This window comes from Thyridium curvatum (assembly GCF_004353045.1).
Source record: "Thyridium curvatum strain D216 chromosome Unknown NODE_30_length_408869_cov_84.441474, whole genome shotgun sequence".
Classification (NCBI taxonomy): Eukaryota; Fungi; Ascomycota; class Sordariomycetes; order Thyridiales; family Thyridiaceae; genus Thyridium; species Thyridium curvatum.
Window position 1 is genome coordinate 18398 of NW_022156785.1, and position 13117 is coordinate 31514.

Sequence of the window (13117 nt, forward strand, 5' to 3'; positions counted from 1 at the left end):
CAAGAAGGCCTCGCGGCCCCCCAGTGGCCCCCAACATGACGACAATAACGACCACCGAGCCCGAACACCCCCCTCGACAGGAGCACGAAGGTGGACATAAGACGAGCCGCACCAAAAGGTCACGATGGGCCACGCGGAAGTTGACTGTCAAGAGCAGCAATCTGAAGCGCTTATCGCTACTCGGCCGCGCAAATGGCAAGAACGCGTCTGCCGAGAAGAAAAGAGCCTCGGGAGGCACCGAATCGTTGCGAAACAATGACGCTGCCGAGACCGAGTCTGTCAACAGCGAGGCAGCGCCGCCGAGGACGCTCTACTTCAACCAGCCGCTCCCTGATGATTTGAAGGATGAACATGGAGATCCCATAACCCACTTCACCCGCAACAAGATTCGGACAGCCAAGTACACCCCCTTATCCTTCATTCCCAAGAATATTTGGTTCCAGTTCCACAACATTGCCAACATCTTCTTCCTGTTTCTTGTCATCCTGGTCGTAAGTATTCTTCTCCCTCCCGCGCCCTTTATCAGGGTGGTTCATTGTTGGGCACTCGGTTGACCAGTCAGATTTTTCCCATTTTCGGAGGAGTCAACCCGGGGTTGAACGCCGTTCCGTTGATATTCATCATCACGGTCACGGCCATCAAGGACGCCATTGAGGACTGGAGGAGAACAACATCCGACAAGCAGTTGAATAACTCCCCCGTGTATCGTCTCTGTGGCTGGAATAATGTCAACGTCAAGGAAGACAACGTCTCCGGCTGGAGAAAGTTCAAGAAAGCGACGACCCGGCTCATGGTCAAGACCTGGGCTTCTATGGAGAAGCTGTGGAAAAAGGATCACAAGGGACAAGACGGCTCGGACTTCAACGGCATTGATCCGCGCATATCCATCGAGACCAGGGCCCACCGCGAATCGGTCGTGTCGCCGCGCAGTGAACGCACGTCCTTCATGTCGGCGCGGGAAGAGATACAGATGACTCCTGTTCCCTCGCCCCGCCCGACAGCAGACCAGCTCCAGGTCCAGAGCCAGGAACGCCCGGTTTCCGCCTTCTCTTTCCAAGGCAACGAGGTCGACCTGAGACAGATCAAACCAGATATGATCAACCACGACATCCACCCCGAGGGCAAGGCTCGATTCCACAGGAGCGCTTGGAAGGACATCCAGGTCGGCGACTTCGTCCGTATCTACAACGACGAGGAGCTTCCTGCAGATGTCATCATTCTTTCCACCTCGGACCCAGAAGGCGCTTGCTATATCGAGACCAAGAACCTGGACGGCGAAACGAACCTCAAGTTCCGCACCAGTCTCCGCTGTGGCCGAAATCTGAAGCATGCCAGGGATTGCGAAAGGGCTCAGTTCTTGATCGAGAGCGAGCCGCCACAGCCAAATCTCTACAAGTACAATGGTGCGATCAAGTGGGAACAGAAGGTGCCGAATACCGACAGCGGCATCCCTCGCGAAATGACTGAGCCCATCACCATTGACAACGTGCTGCTGCGTGGTTGTAACCTGCGCAATACCGAGTGGGCTCTTGGCATTGTCATATTCACCGGCCACGACACAAAGATCATGATGAACGCTGGCATCACACCTAGCAAGCGCGCTAGGATCGCCAGAGAACTGAACTACAACGTTTTCTGGAACTTTGGTATCCTTATCATCATGTGCGTCCTTGCTGGCGTCGTTAATGGGGTTGCCTGGGCAAAGACCGACTCCTCTCTGCATTACTTCAATCTCGAACCAGATGGAGGTACACCGCCCGTCGCCGGTTTCGTGACCTTCTGGGCTGCCATCATCTACTTCCAGAACTTGGTTCCCATTTCTCTCTACATCACCCTTGAGATCGTGCGGACGCTGCAAGCAGTCTTTATTTACAGTGACGTCGAAATGTATGACGAGACTATTGAGCAGTCATGCATTCCGAAGGCGTGGAATATTTCGGATGATTTGGGTCAGATCGAGTACATCTTCTCGGACAAGACAGGCACTCTGACGCAAAACGTGATGGAGTTCAAGAAGGCCACCGTCAACGGTCAGCCCTATGGAGAAGCATACACCGAAGCACAGGCTGGCATGCAAAAGCGGCTTGGAATCGATGTGGAGAAGGAGGCAGAGAAGGCCAGAGTAGAAATCGCAGCCGCCAAGATCCGCACTATCCAGGGCCTGCGTCACATGCACGACAACCCCTACCTCCACGACGATGAGCTGACTTTCATCGCACCCGATTTCGTCGACGACCTCGCCGGCTTGCATGGGCCGGAGCAGCAAGAAGCCAACGAGCGTTTCATGCTGGCACTCGCTCTTTGCCACACCGTTCTGACCGAGAAGGAACCCGGCGACCCCCCGAAGATCATTTTCAAAGCGCAATCTCCCGACGAGGCCGCTCTGGTGGCCACCGCTAGAGACATGGGTTTCACCGTCCTCGGCAACACCCAAGACGGTATTCGGCTCAATGTCAAGGGTGAGGAAAGACACTACCCCATCCTGAATACGATCGAGTTCAACTCGACCCGGAAGCGTATGAGCGCAATTGTCAAGATGCCAGATGGCCAAATTGTTCTCTTCTGCAAGGGTGCCGATAGCATTATCTACTCTCGGCTCAGGCGAGGCGAGCAGGCAGAGCTGCGAAAGACGACAGCCGAGCACCTCGAGATGTTTGCCCGAGAGGGATTGCGAACCCTTTGCATCGCTCAGCGAGTTCTGGGCGAGGAGGAATACAACAATTGGCGCAAGATCCATGACGCCGCGGCGACAGCCTTGGAAGAGCGAGAGGAGAAGATGGAGGCGGCTGCAGATCAAATTGAGCAGGATCTTACTCTTCTGGGAGGTACTGCTATCGAGGATCGCCTGCAGGACGGTGTCCCCGACACCATTGCGCTGCTCGGTGAAGCGGGCATCAAGCTGTGGGTTCTCACTGGCGACAAAGTCGAGACCGCGATCAACATTGGATTCTCGTGCAACCTCCTGAACAACGATATGGAGTTGCTTCGACTAAGAGTTGACGAGGACGAGAGTGGAGCGACTACCCAGGACTACTATCTCGAACAACTTGAACAGGAACTCGATACGCATCTCCGAGTCTTTGGCCTCACGGGCAGCGACGAGGACCTCGCTCTAGCGAAGAAAAACCACGAGGCCCCTGGGCCAACACACGCCTTGGTCATTGACGGCTTTACGCTGCGCTTTGTACTAGACGACGCTCTGAAGCAGAAATTCTTGTTGCTGTGCAAGCAGTGCAAGTCCGTGCTCTGTTGTCGTGTTAGTCCAGCTCAAAAGGCCGCGGTCTGCGCCATGGTCAAGACTGGCCTTGATGTCATGACTCTATCCATTGGTGACGGTGCCAATGACGTGGCCATGATTCAAGAGGCAGACATTGGCGTGGGCATTGCTGGTCTGGAGGGCCGCCAAGCTGCCATGTCCTCTGACTATGCCATTGGACAATTCCGTTTCTTGCAGAGGCTGGTGCTCGTGCATGGTCGGTGGTCGTACAGGCGAATCGCCGAGTGCATCAGCAACTTTTTCTACAAGAACATCGTGTGGGTTTTCGCCATCTTCTGGTTCCAGGTGTATTGCAACTTCGATATTACATACGTCTTCGACTACACCTACATCCTCATGTTCAACCTGTTCTTCACCTCGGTCCCTGTCATTCTGATGGGTGTCCTCGACCAAGACGTTTCCGACACGGTCTCGCTGGCTGTCCCCCAACTTTACCGACGTGGTATTGAGCGGCTTGAATGGACTCAGCCCAAATTCTGGTATGTGCTTGCGTAACTTCATTACTCTATATTGTGCAGCTGCTGATGATGGATTCAAACCACAGGCTCTACATGCTCGACGGTGTGTACCAGTCAGCCATGTGCTTCTTCGTCCCGTACCTGAGTTTCACGGGTGGTGCTTTCGTCACTTTCAACGGTCTGGATGTGGCCGATCGGCTCCGGCTTGGCTGCTACATCATGCATCCTGCAGTCATCGCCATCAACCTGTATATTCTCATCAACTGCTACCGCTGGGACTGGCTGATGGTTCTGGTCGTCGTCTTGAGCGATCTGTTCATCTTCTTCTGGACGGGCGTCTTCACGACGAATACCTACTCGGCCTACTTCTACAAGGCGGCTCCGCAGGTCTATGGCGAGCTCAACTTCTGGCTCGTTCTGTTCGTCACCGTGGTGATGTGTATGTTCCCTCGCTATGCGATCAAGGCCGTGCAAAAGGTTTACTGGCCGTACGATGTGGACATCATTCGAGAACAGGTCCAGCTGGGCATTTTCAAGACTGGCAAACCAGCCAATCCCGAGATGACGCCCAGCGGCAAATCGAGTGGCTCCTCCCAGTCCTCGAAGAAGGGCAAGCATGCCCAGTATGCGAGCGTGGACGAGGATAGGCGTCCAATCTACCCCCCCTCGGTTGCTACGCATAACACGCGGACGCAGAACGGGAGCGACGGGACAAACTATACCCACCATAGGACATCCTCCGAGATTCCCGAAGTTCCCGTGCGCCAGTCTATTGACAGGGCACGGCCATCATACGACCGCATGAGAGCATCCATGGATCGTGTTCGGGCCAGCTACGAGGCCAGCAACGACTTTACCACGGCAGCCCGCCTTTCCAGGATAGAATCTTCGCATTCTGCACATCGCGATTCCCGACATCCACCAAGCAGTAGTAGTCGTTTCGTGCCTGGACGACTGCGCGGCCTTTCCATCATCTCAGCAAAGAGCAAGCACAACGGCTGAGATGGCCAGGCTTCGAGGCTGCTGGGCTAGTGATCGATATCGGCACATGACCCTTTTGCCCGTCTTTGTACACTACGCTGCGCTTTCCCCTACCCTGCATCGAGTCGCTTCTCTCATCATGGTTTTGTTGATATCCCTGATCTCCCATGCACTTGCGATTTGCATGAGCGATCTACAGTACCAGGCAGGCCAGAGAGGCCCTGCTTGTGCGGTTCACGTTGTTGGAAACGGTTCCTGCGGCTTCTTCCTGGTTTCTGACCTCTTGTTCGTTATTATCCCGCGGCCATTTTGTTGTTTATTTTATTATTATTTCCCTCATCAGCCGGCGTTATTAGGGTGGCATCATGTTTGTCTCGATCACTGCTGTCCGAGGTGGTCACGCTGGTTTGATCATATTTCTGAGATGTGAACGCATTGGTGGTATAGAAAGGAGGGCATTTTCATGAGTTAACCTGACTCTCCGATACTCAAGGGGATCTTTTCAGTCATCCTGGTTTCTTTCTCTCACCACGAGTCTGACGCCCCTTCATTTTCATATTAGTATATACGTGCTTGCCAGTACCCCTCACTTCCCTTACTCGGGTCGTTTTCCTTGATTACCTTACGTTTGTCTATTGTTATGCATGTTTTTGCTACTTATACTGCACGGCGTTTCCACGGGATGGATGGGGGTCGCCTCATTTGAAGAACAAAAAGAGAATATAGCATACGTAAAACTTAGTTCACAGACAGTGCCAAACGATGAGCTTCCCATGGTTGGATCTTACTCGGCGTGCCTGGCTTACAAATGACACGGAATACTTTCATCATCCGTAACCAGCAATTTGAGGCGATTACCGGTCAGAAACTCCGTCGGCTTGCTCTAGTACTTGTACAGTAGGCACTCAATTGAAGTGATGGGCAGCGCAATATCATTGATCATTCTTGCTCCACTCTGTGGACGGCTTGGCCTGGAGCCGATGCAGGTACAAACGAAAAACCACACCACCCCTAGATAGTGTTAGGTAATCGCCAGCGAACCCCTGGACAACCATTAGATGGGTCGCAATTGAAGGCCGACCAGACAAAATTTCCACGAGAGCTTCCCGACAGGTTGATTCTCGCCTCAAGGAGCTCAATCAAGCCGAGCACGGTAGTCCTTTGACTGAAACGGCTCGAATCTCCCAGCTGGTGTCGGGTAACAGCCTTGCTACAAGCTATACCCTTTTCCATTTCGTCCTTCAAGCTCGAAGCAACCCCCACCAGGAGCACGAAAGAGAGCGTCCGACGACTCAATGGCGAACCAGGCGCTCGAGGGAGGTTGGCGGCAGGTCGAGGCCTGGCTTCAAGAGAAATTGTAATTGCCACTCTTCAACTTCGCGGTCGTACTCTACCACAGCTAACGAACATGTCGTCCCTCCAGGCCAGTGCAGATCCCTCCTGTTGCGTGGCCCGCCATCTGGACAGCTCTGGCGGCCATCATTCTCTACATCGTCTACAGCGCGACCACATCTGACACGCCTATTCGATACAAGATCCCGTCACCCAAGCTGCCCGAGAAGGAGGAGATCCTAGAGAAGCCGAGCATCAAGGTGGGTTGATCTATCTCTGGTCACTGATAGTACATAGAAGTCGTCCAATACTGACCCGAGATCTATCATCGTAGGCGTCCGGCTCGACAGCGGTCCAATGCTACGCTCCGGCGACTGGCCAGTTCCTCGGCTTCGTTAACCCGTCCACTCCCGATGCCATCGACCGCGCCATCGATCAATGCCAAGCTGCGCAGGCGAAGTGGGCGCGCACGACGTTCCGCCAGCGCCGCCACGTCCTCTCGACCCTCTTGCAGTACGTCCTCGACAACCAGGAAGAGATCTGCCGCATCGCGTGCCTCGACTCGGGCAAGACCATGGTCGACGCCCAGCTCGGCGAGATCCTGGTCACCACCGAGAAGCTGCAGTGGGTCATCAAGCACGGCGAGAAGGCGCTCAAGCCGTCGAGGCGGCCGACGAACCTGCTCATGTCGTACAAGAGGAACACGGTCGTCTACGAGCCCATGGGCGTCGTCGCCGCCCTCGTGAGCTGGAACTACCCCTTCCACAACCTCGTCGGCCCCATGATCTCGTCCATCTTCGCGGGCAACGGCATCGTCGTCAAGGTCTCGGAGCAGACGGCCTGGAGCTCGCAGCACTTTACCAACATCGTGCGGGGCGCCCTCGTCGCGCACGGCCACGATCCCGCCCTGGTGCAGACGATCGTGTGCTGGCCCCAGACGGCGAACCATATCACTAGCCATCCCAAGGTCAGCCACATCACGTTCATCGGGTCTCAGGCTGTCGCTCAGAAGGTCGCCGCGTCCGCTGCCAAGGCCATGATCCCAACTTGCCAAGAGCTGGGTGGGAAAGATCCGTTCATCGTCCTGGATTCGGCGGCCGGCAGGCTGGAGAGCATCGCCGAGGTCATTCTCAGAGGGACATTCCAGGCCAGTGGCCAGAACTGCATTGGAATTGAACGTGTTATTGTGACGCCTGCTATCTACGATAGGCTCCTGGGCCTCCTGGTCGAGAGGGTCAGGGCCCTGCGCCTCGGTCAGGACGCAGACGTGGGTGCCATGATCTCGGACAACCGTTTCTCCCAGCTGGAGGGTCTGGTCGGCGACGCGCTGCTGCACGGAGCACGCGTGCTGGCTGGCGGAAAGCGCTACAACCACCCCGATCACCCCAAGGGTCACTACTTTACTCCGACCCTCGTGGCCGACGTGACCCCGGATATGGCGATTGCCCAAGAGGAATGCTTTGGCCCCATCCTCACGATCATGAAAGCGCCTTCCAACTCGGCCGAGGACGTCCTCCGCATTGCCAACGCGCCCAACTTTGGTCTCGGCTCGGCCGTCTTTGGCGCTGATTCGGACCCGGTTCTTCAGGCTGTGGTCCGCGGTGTCAGGGCTGGTATGGTCGCGGTCAACGATTTCGCAGTCTTCTACGCCGTGCAGCTGCCGTTCGGCGGTGTCGGCGGCTCGGGCTTTGGCCGTTTCGCTGCCGAAGAGGGCCTGAGGTCCGTGTGCAACATGAAGAGCATATGTGAGGACCGGTTCGGCTGGCTGGGCATCCGGACCGGCATCCCGCCTCCGATCCGCTACCCGATCAAGAGCCAGCCCAAGAGCTGGTCCTTTGCGAGGGGCGTCGTCGAGGTGGGCTACGGCATCGGCGGGGCGCAGAAGGCCAAGGGGTTGGTCAACATCCTGCGCAACAGCTGAGGTGTAGGCGTAGCTGAGAGAGAGCGGCTGTAAAGATGAAAAGAAAAAAAAAGTAATGATATGTACACTGCGGAGAGCATCGACGGTGCAGTGTTGATGACGACCGGCCCATAGAATAATTTTTCCACTTAATGGTAGCAACCCCCTTTTTTTTCATGCAACCTTCTCGTCCGGCACCGTGACTTGGCCGCTTGCCGGTGAACGCCGCTGTGATTTGCGCCTCTGCCTAGGCGAGTCGACAGGGAAACGCTTCTGGGCGCCGCAGGTGTTGCAGCTGATGACCAGCGTGTCTGCCCAGGGTTTGCGGCCGTTCTTGCTCTTGTTCTCGACGGCCGAGGTGCATGTCTGTCCCTCGATGAGGAAGGTATCGCAGGACTTGCAGATGGTGCGCTTCATCGAGGGGCTGGCGCGGATCTGCGTCTTCAGGCCCACTGCGCGGAAGTCTGTGGCGAGGCGCCGGGACACTCCTTCTAGATGCTGAGGCGCCGGGTGCCTGGTCTCGCCTGGCTTGCCTGTCGCATCGTCGTTGGCAGCAGGCTCTTTCCTGTTGCTGCTCGCCTCGGCGAGGTGTGCTGCGGCCTGATAGAGAAAGGAGAGACGGCTGTAGAGGTGTTTATTGTGCACTCCAACCGGAGTCTTTCCCTTGGCCATCGCGGAGTTTTGTTAGGGCCTGCTCTGTTTAGACGGAGACAACAGGAGCAAAGGAAAAAAGCAAAGGGTGCTCGTACTCCGTATATATATGAACAATTTATGAGAGAAGTTCCAGGTCTTTCTGCTCCACAACTGTGTAAACGGGGACTGGAGCCTACAAGTGTGAGGGCGTGGTCCGTGCAGCACATACAAGTAGAGATGGGAGCTGGGAGCTTAACTAGCTCGAGGCCAAACCCTTTCCGGACTAGCAGGGCGGTGAGGCACCCATCTCTCAGGCATCCCACCTCCACAGCCTCCCTTCACTCGGTCCATGTCTTTCTGATTTTTCCCACCTTTACTTTACGCCTGGGCCACCCCTGTCATCGCCAACTTCCCATCTCACCTCACCTTCAACCTTCCATCAACCACCATCGAGCCACGCAAGTCTCTTCACTCCCCCGATCCTGCGTGCCCTCTCCCTCTTCTGAGTCTCTGCGAGCTCTGAATTCTTTCACACCGAATCCAAGTCGGTTTCCTTGGTTCTTCTTCTCTTCCGCCAAACCCGTGCGCCGTTTGTTTACGTCGAACTCTTGGAGACCATTTGCGACAGCTTGCCTGCAGCTATCCATCCATCATCCAACCCAGCTCGATTCCATCTCTTACTCCCTTACCACAGCATCCAACATGTCTGCCGAGGAGGATCTCATCGACTACTCCGACGAGGAGCTTAACACTAACGAGGCTGCCGCCCCCGCCGCCAACGGCAAGAAGGGCGACCTTGCCGGCGCTGGCAACAACGTCGACAAGAAGGGCAGCTATGTCGGTATTCACTCGACTGGTTTCCGCGACTTCCTTCTGAAGCCCGAGCTTCTTCGCGCTATCGGCGACTGCGGATTCGAGCATCCTTCGGAGGGTTAGTCTTGACATTTTCAAAGCCACATCTCCCAAACCAAGTTACCCTCCCCACAGTCTTTGAGCGTCCGTCCGTCTGTCCGTCCATCCATCTCGCAAGGAGCAGAAAGGGAGAATCTATATGCCTTCCAGAGGCAAGGGGGGAATCGCAGTGGAATTTGATGGCCCGCACAGGCTATCCGTTGAAATTCGCGGTCAGGACACGATGGTCAGACCAGGTTTTGGCTGTTTTTGCCGGACAATGCTCGGATGCTTCCAGTACTCCGCATAGGCTTTCTGAAGGCCTTGACAGCAGAGAAATCCGCCCCTCGGGGGGTTGGAACTTGTGGCAGGCAGGCCTTGTGCTGTCGAGAACATCTCGCTGCTCGCCTCGGTGGACCTGATCGGCCTTTGATCTCGGCGGCGGCGCCCATTCTGGCATTGGCCATTCACTGAGGTCTACCGGACCTCGTCTCTGGACATTGCCAGCGGTATCCCTTTCGTCTACTTAGCGATCGCGGGTGGCTGTTCGAGTTTGCTTGTTCGGTTCTCCGGGGATGGTTTCTTTCGGTCTGCGATTTTGATAGTGCTGCGACGACGGACGGACAGCTCGAAACTCCCCTTCCGCCTTTCGTTTACGTTTTGAGGCCACTGAATCTAACTTCGATCGAATCAATAGTCCAGCAGACCTGCATCCCTCAGGCTATGCTTGGTGGAGACATCATCTGCCAGGCCAAGTCGGGTCTCGGAAAGACTGCTGTCTTCGTCCTCACGACTCTGCAGCAGGTAGAGCCCGTTGCTGGCGAATGCTCGGTCCTGGTCATGTGCCACACCCGTGAGCTGGCGTTCCAGATCCGCAACGAGTACAACCGCTTTTCCAAGTACATGCCAGACATCAAGACTGGTGTCTTCTACGGTGGTACCCCTATCCAGAAGGATGCCGAAGTCCTGAAGAACAAGGACACTCACCCCCACATCATCGTCGGTACTCCCGGACGTCTTAACGCGCTCGTCCGGGACAAGTATCTCCGCCTTGGCAGCGTCCGCATCTTCGTTCTGGACGAGTGCGACAAGATGCTTGACCAGATTGGTACGTGTCTTTCCAGCTGCTTCAACTCTACACCCTAGCAAGATATGGCTGCTGACTACGTCTCCAGATATGCGACGTGATGTCCAGGAGATTTTCCGTGCCACTCCCACTCAGAAGCAGGTGATGATGTTCTCCGCGACGCTGTCGGACGAGATCAAGCCCATCTGCCGGAAGTTCATGCAGAATCCCACCGAGCACTACGTCGACGAGGACACCAAGTTGACGCTGCACGGTCTTCAGCAGTACTACATCCCGCTTGAGGAGCGCGAGAAGAACCGCAAGCTCAACGAGCTGCTTGATGAGCTTCAGTTTAACCAGGTCATCATCTTCGTCAAGAGCACGCTGCGTGCCACCGAGCTCGACAAGCTCCTTCGGGAGTGCAACTTCCCTTCCATCGCCGTGCACTCGGGCGTGAGCCAAGAGGAGCGGTAAGTAGTCTATCCCGCGATTCCAAGATGGTACCTGCTGACCATTTCTGCCTCAGCATTCGACGCTACAAGGAGTTCAAGGAGTTCAACAAGCGTATTTGCGTTGCTACCGATGTTTTCGGCCGTGGTATCGATATCGAGCGTATCAACCTGGCCATCAACTACGATCTCCCTGCGGACGCTGATTCCTACCTCCATCGTGTCGGTCGTGCTGGCCGCTTTGGTACCAAGGGTCTTGCGATTTCGTTTGTGAGCAACGATCAGGACAAGGAGGTCCTCAAGTCCATTGAGAAGCGCTTCGAGGTTGCCCTTCCGTACGTTTTTACACTCTCTCTCCCAATCACGATTAGTTTATCTGTTACTGACTTTGGCACTAGTGAGTTTCCCAAGGAGGGCATCGATGCCAGCACTTACATGGCTTCGTAAATCTACTGGTCTGGAAGTTTATGGCTCTTTTCCATGTTTCTATTTGCAAAGATTGGCTGTTCGGCCCGCTTCATGGGCTTGGTTTTTCTCATTGGGATGATTGTGGGCTTGGCTTCTTTCCTTTTTCTTCGCCCGTGGTGAAAAAGGGGTTTCAGGGAAAATCTGCCAAGGAGAGAAGAGTTCATGCTGAGCTTGAGTCTTGCTTGTCCGCGAACACTCATGTATATCTTATGAATTAAACACCCGCATCGTTTTTCCCAGTGTGTAATTCAAGGTCCCGAAACTCCGTGCAGTGAATTGATTTTCGTGTTCAGTTACGTTTCTCAGTTTCTGACCTTTCGTGCTCACGTCTTTCTCAAAAAGGGGCAAATATGATAAAGCCAACAAACGGGACAATATATCGTACACCCCTTTGTTCCTGATACTCCAGCTCCACGACTTCTTATCTACTTTTACGTGCCCTATTGCCTTCAAGATATATCGTGTGGAATGGTGGTCTGAAAATAGTATCGATGAACAGCGTCACCTTGTTGCAATGGAGAGCTGGTAGCCAAGACGATCTTGGGATGCCCGCCACCCCGACCAAGAAATCATACTGCTCTTTGGAATCTTCAGTAACGAACTTTTGCGACGTTGCTCCATGCGTGCGTGGTTCAAGTTGGTGGATCCGAATAATCCAAGAGAAGGTTTCCCATTCTCCTTTCTCGAGGAAAACACCAGAGGCAACCCGGTGTCTCATAGATGTGGTATGACGTCTTTTATTCACTCGGAACCTGCTCAAGGGCTGAATGACCAGCTTTCCCAAGCTTATTTCTTGCCACTAGGAGATCACGGCCATCGGACTTGCGGAAGAGGATGGCTGGCTGGCTGGCCGGCCGAAACCCGTGACAAAACGGAGTCATGGACGGGTGACACAGTCCTTGGCTGGAAACCGGCATGACAGTGCTATCTGTTCTTTCGTCTGAATCACAATGACGCCTCGGATGAGGTGGTTTCCAGCTCCCCAAGTCTTAACGTGGTGGCAATTATGCCTGGCCAGCTGAGGCGGATGACCGACGGCTCCCTTGTTCTTTTTTCTGGTCACGATGTCGCGACAACGGCACTGCCTGCTTGACACACGCCCGGCAGCCTGCCATAGCCTCGCCTCCCCCAGTCCCAAATAAGCGAGCCATGCCTTTCCGTCATCAACCCCCCAGCTGCCTTTTTGTCTCGATGGACTTTTGAAGTCCGAGGGGCCCACCATCTTGGAACACCCTCCAAGGCTACGCAGCATCATCACCAGCAGGGTCCGGAGGTCATGTGTATCCGTTTGCTTGCACACGGCAATCCTCGCAAAACCCGGGTTCTTGGCGTTTGGGGCAGAGCAAACTTGCACGGACGGCGTGAATTGTCTACCTGGCGCTTACACGGGTGGGGGAGGGGGGCGGCCTCCGCGCCTCCGTATCGTTATCCTGGCAGTCACTGTTCGAGGCAAACGAGTGGTGGTGGTGACTCACTGCCCGACTCCGGAGCGAAAGAGATAACGTCCCCCCCAGATCTTAGAACCGGGGGGATGGCTTACTTTGGGGAAACCTAACTCGTACCCGTACCGGGGGGGTCTGCCTGACTGACCCTGATGTTGTCATGATCCGGGAAGCATTTGCTGAAAACTAACAAACGCTTATGAACGGCGTTTCTGGGACG

The 13117-nt window shown here is 55.1% G+C and overlaps 4 protein-coding genes across 4 annotated transcripts; 3 read left to right on the plus strand and 1 right to left on the minus strand.

Moving 5' to 3' along the window:
• Positions 1-35: 35 nt before the first annotated feature.
• E0L32_005588 (uncharacterized protein) lies at positions 36-4737 on the plus strand (the record flags this gene model as incomplete). Its single annotated transcript, XM_031140127.1, has 3 exons — positions 36-491; positions 563-3756; positions 3822-4737. The coding sequence occupies 3 exons, from the start codon at positions 36-38 to the stop codon at positions 4735-4737; spliced, it is 4566 nt and encodes a 1521-aa protein (XP_030995599.1).
• A 1274-nt stretch (positions 4738-6011) lies between these two features.
• E0L32_005589 (uncharacterized protein) lies at positions 6012-7969 on the plus strand (the record flags this gene model as incomplete). The annotated part of the gene is made up of 3 exons (XM_031140128.1): positions 6012-6073; positions 6140-6308; positions 6383-7969. The coding sequence occupies 3 exons, from the start codon at positions 6012-6014 to the stop codon at positions 7967-7969; spliced, it is 1818 nt and encodes a 605-aa protein (XP_030995600.1).
• A 153-nt stretch (positions 7970-8122) lies between these two features.
• On the minus strand, positions 8123-8620 carry E0L32_005590 (uncharacterized protein; the record flags this gene model as incomplete). The annotated part of the gene is made up of 1 exon (XM_031140129.1): positions 8123-8620. One exon carries the CDS (start codon positions 8618-8620, stop codon positions 8123-8125), a length of 498 nt encoding a protein of 165 aa, XP_030995601.1.
• Positions 8621-9283: 663 nt separating this feature from the next.
• On the plus strand, positions 9284-11434 carry E0L32_005591 (uncharacterized protein; the record flags this gene model as incomplete). Its single annotated transcript, XM_031140130.1, has 5 exons — positions 9284-9512; positions 10170-10580; positions 10648-11008; positions 11065-11322; positions 11386-11434. 5 exons carry the CDS (start codon positions 9284-9286, stop codon positions 11432-11434), a joined length of 1308 nt encoding a protein of 435 aa, XP_030995602.1.
• Positions 11435-13117: the final 1683 nt, after the last annotated feature.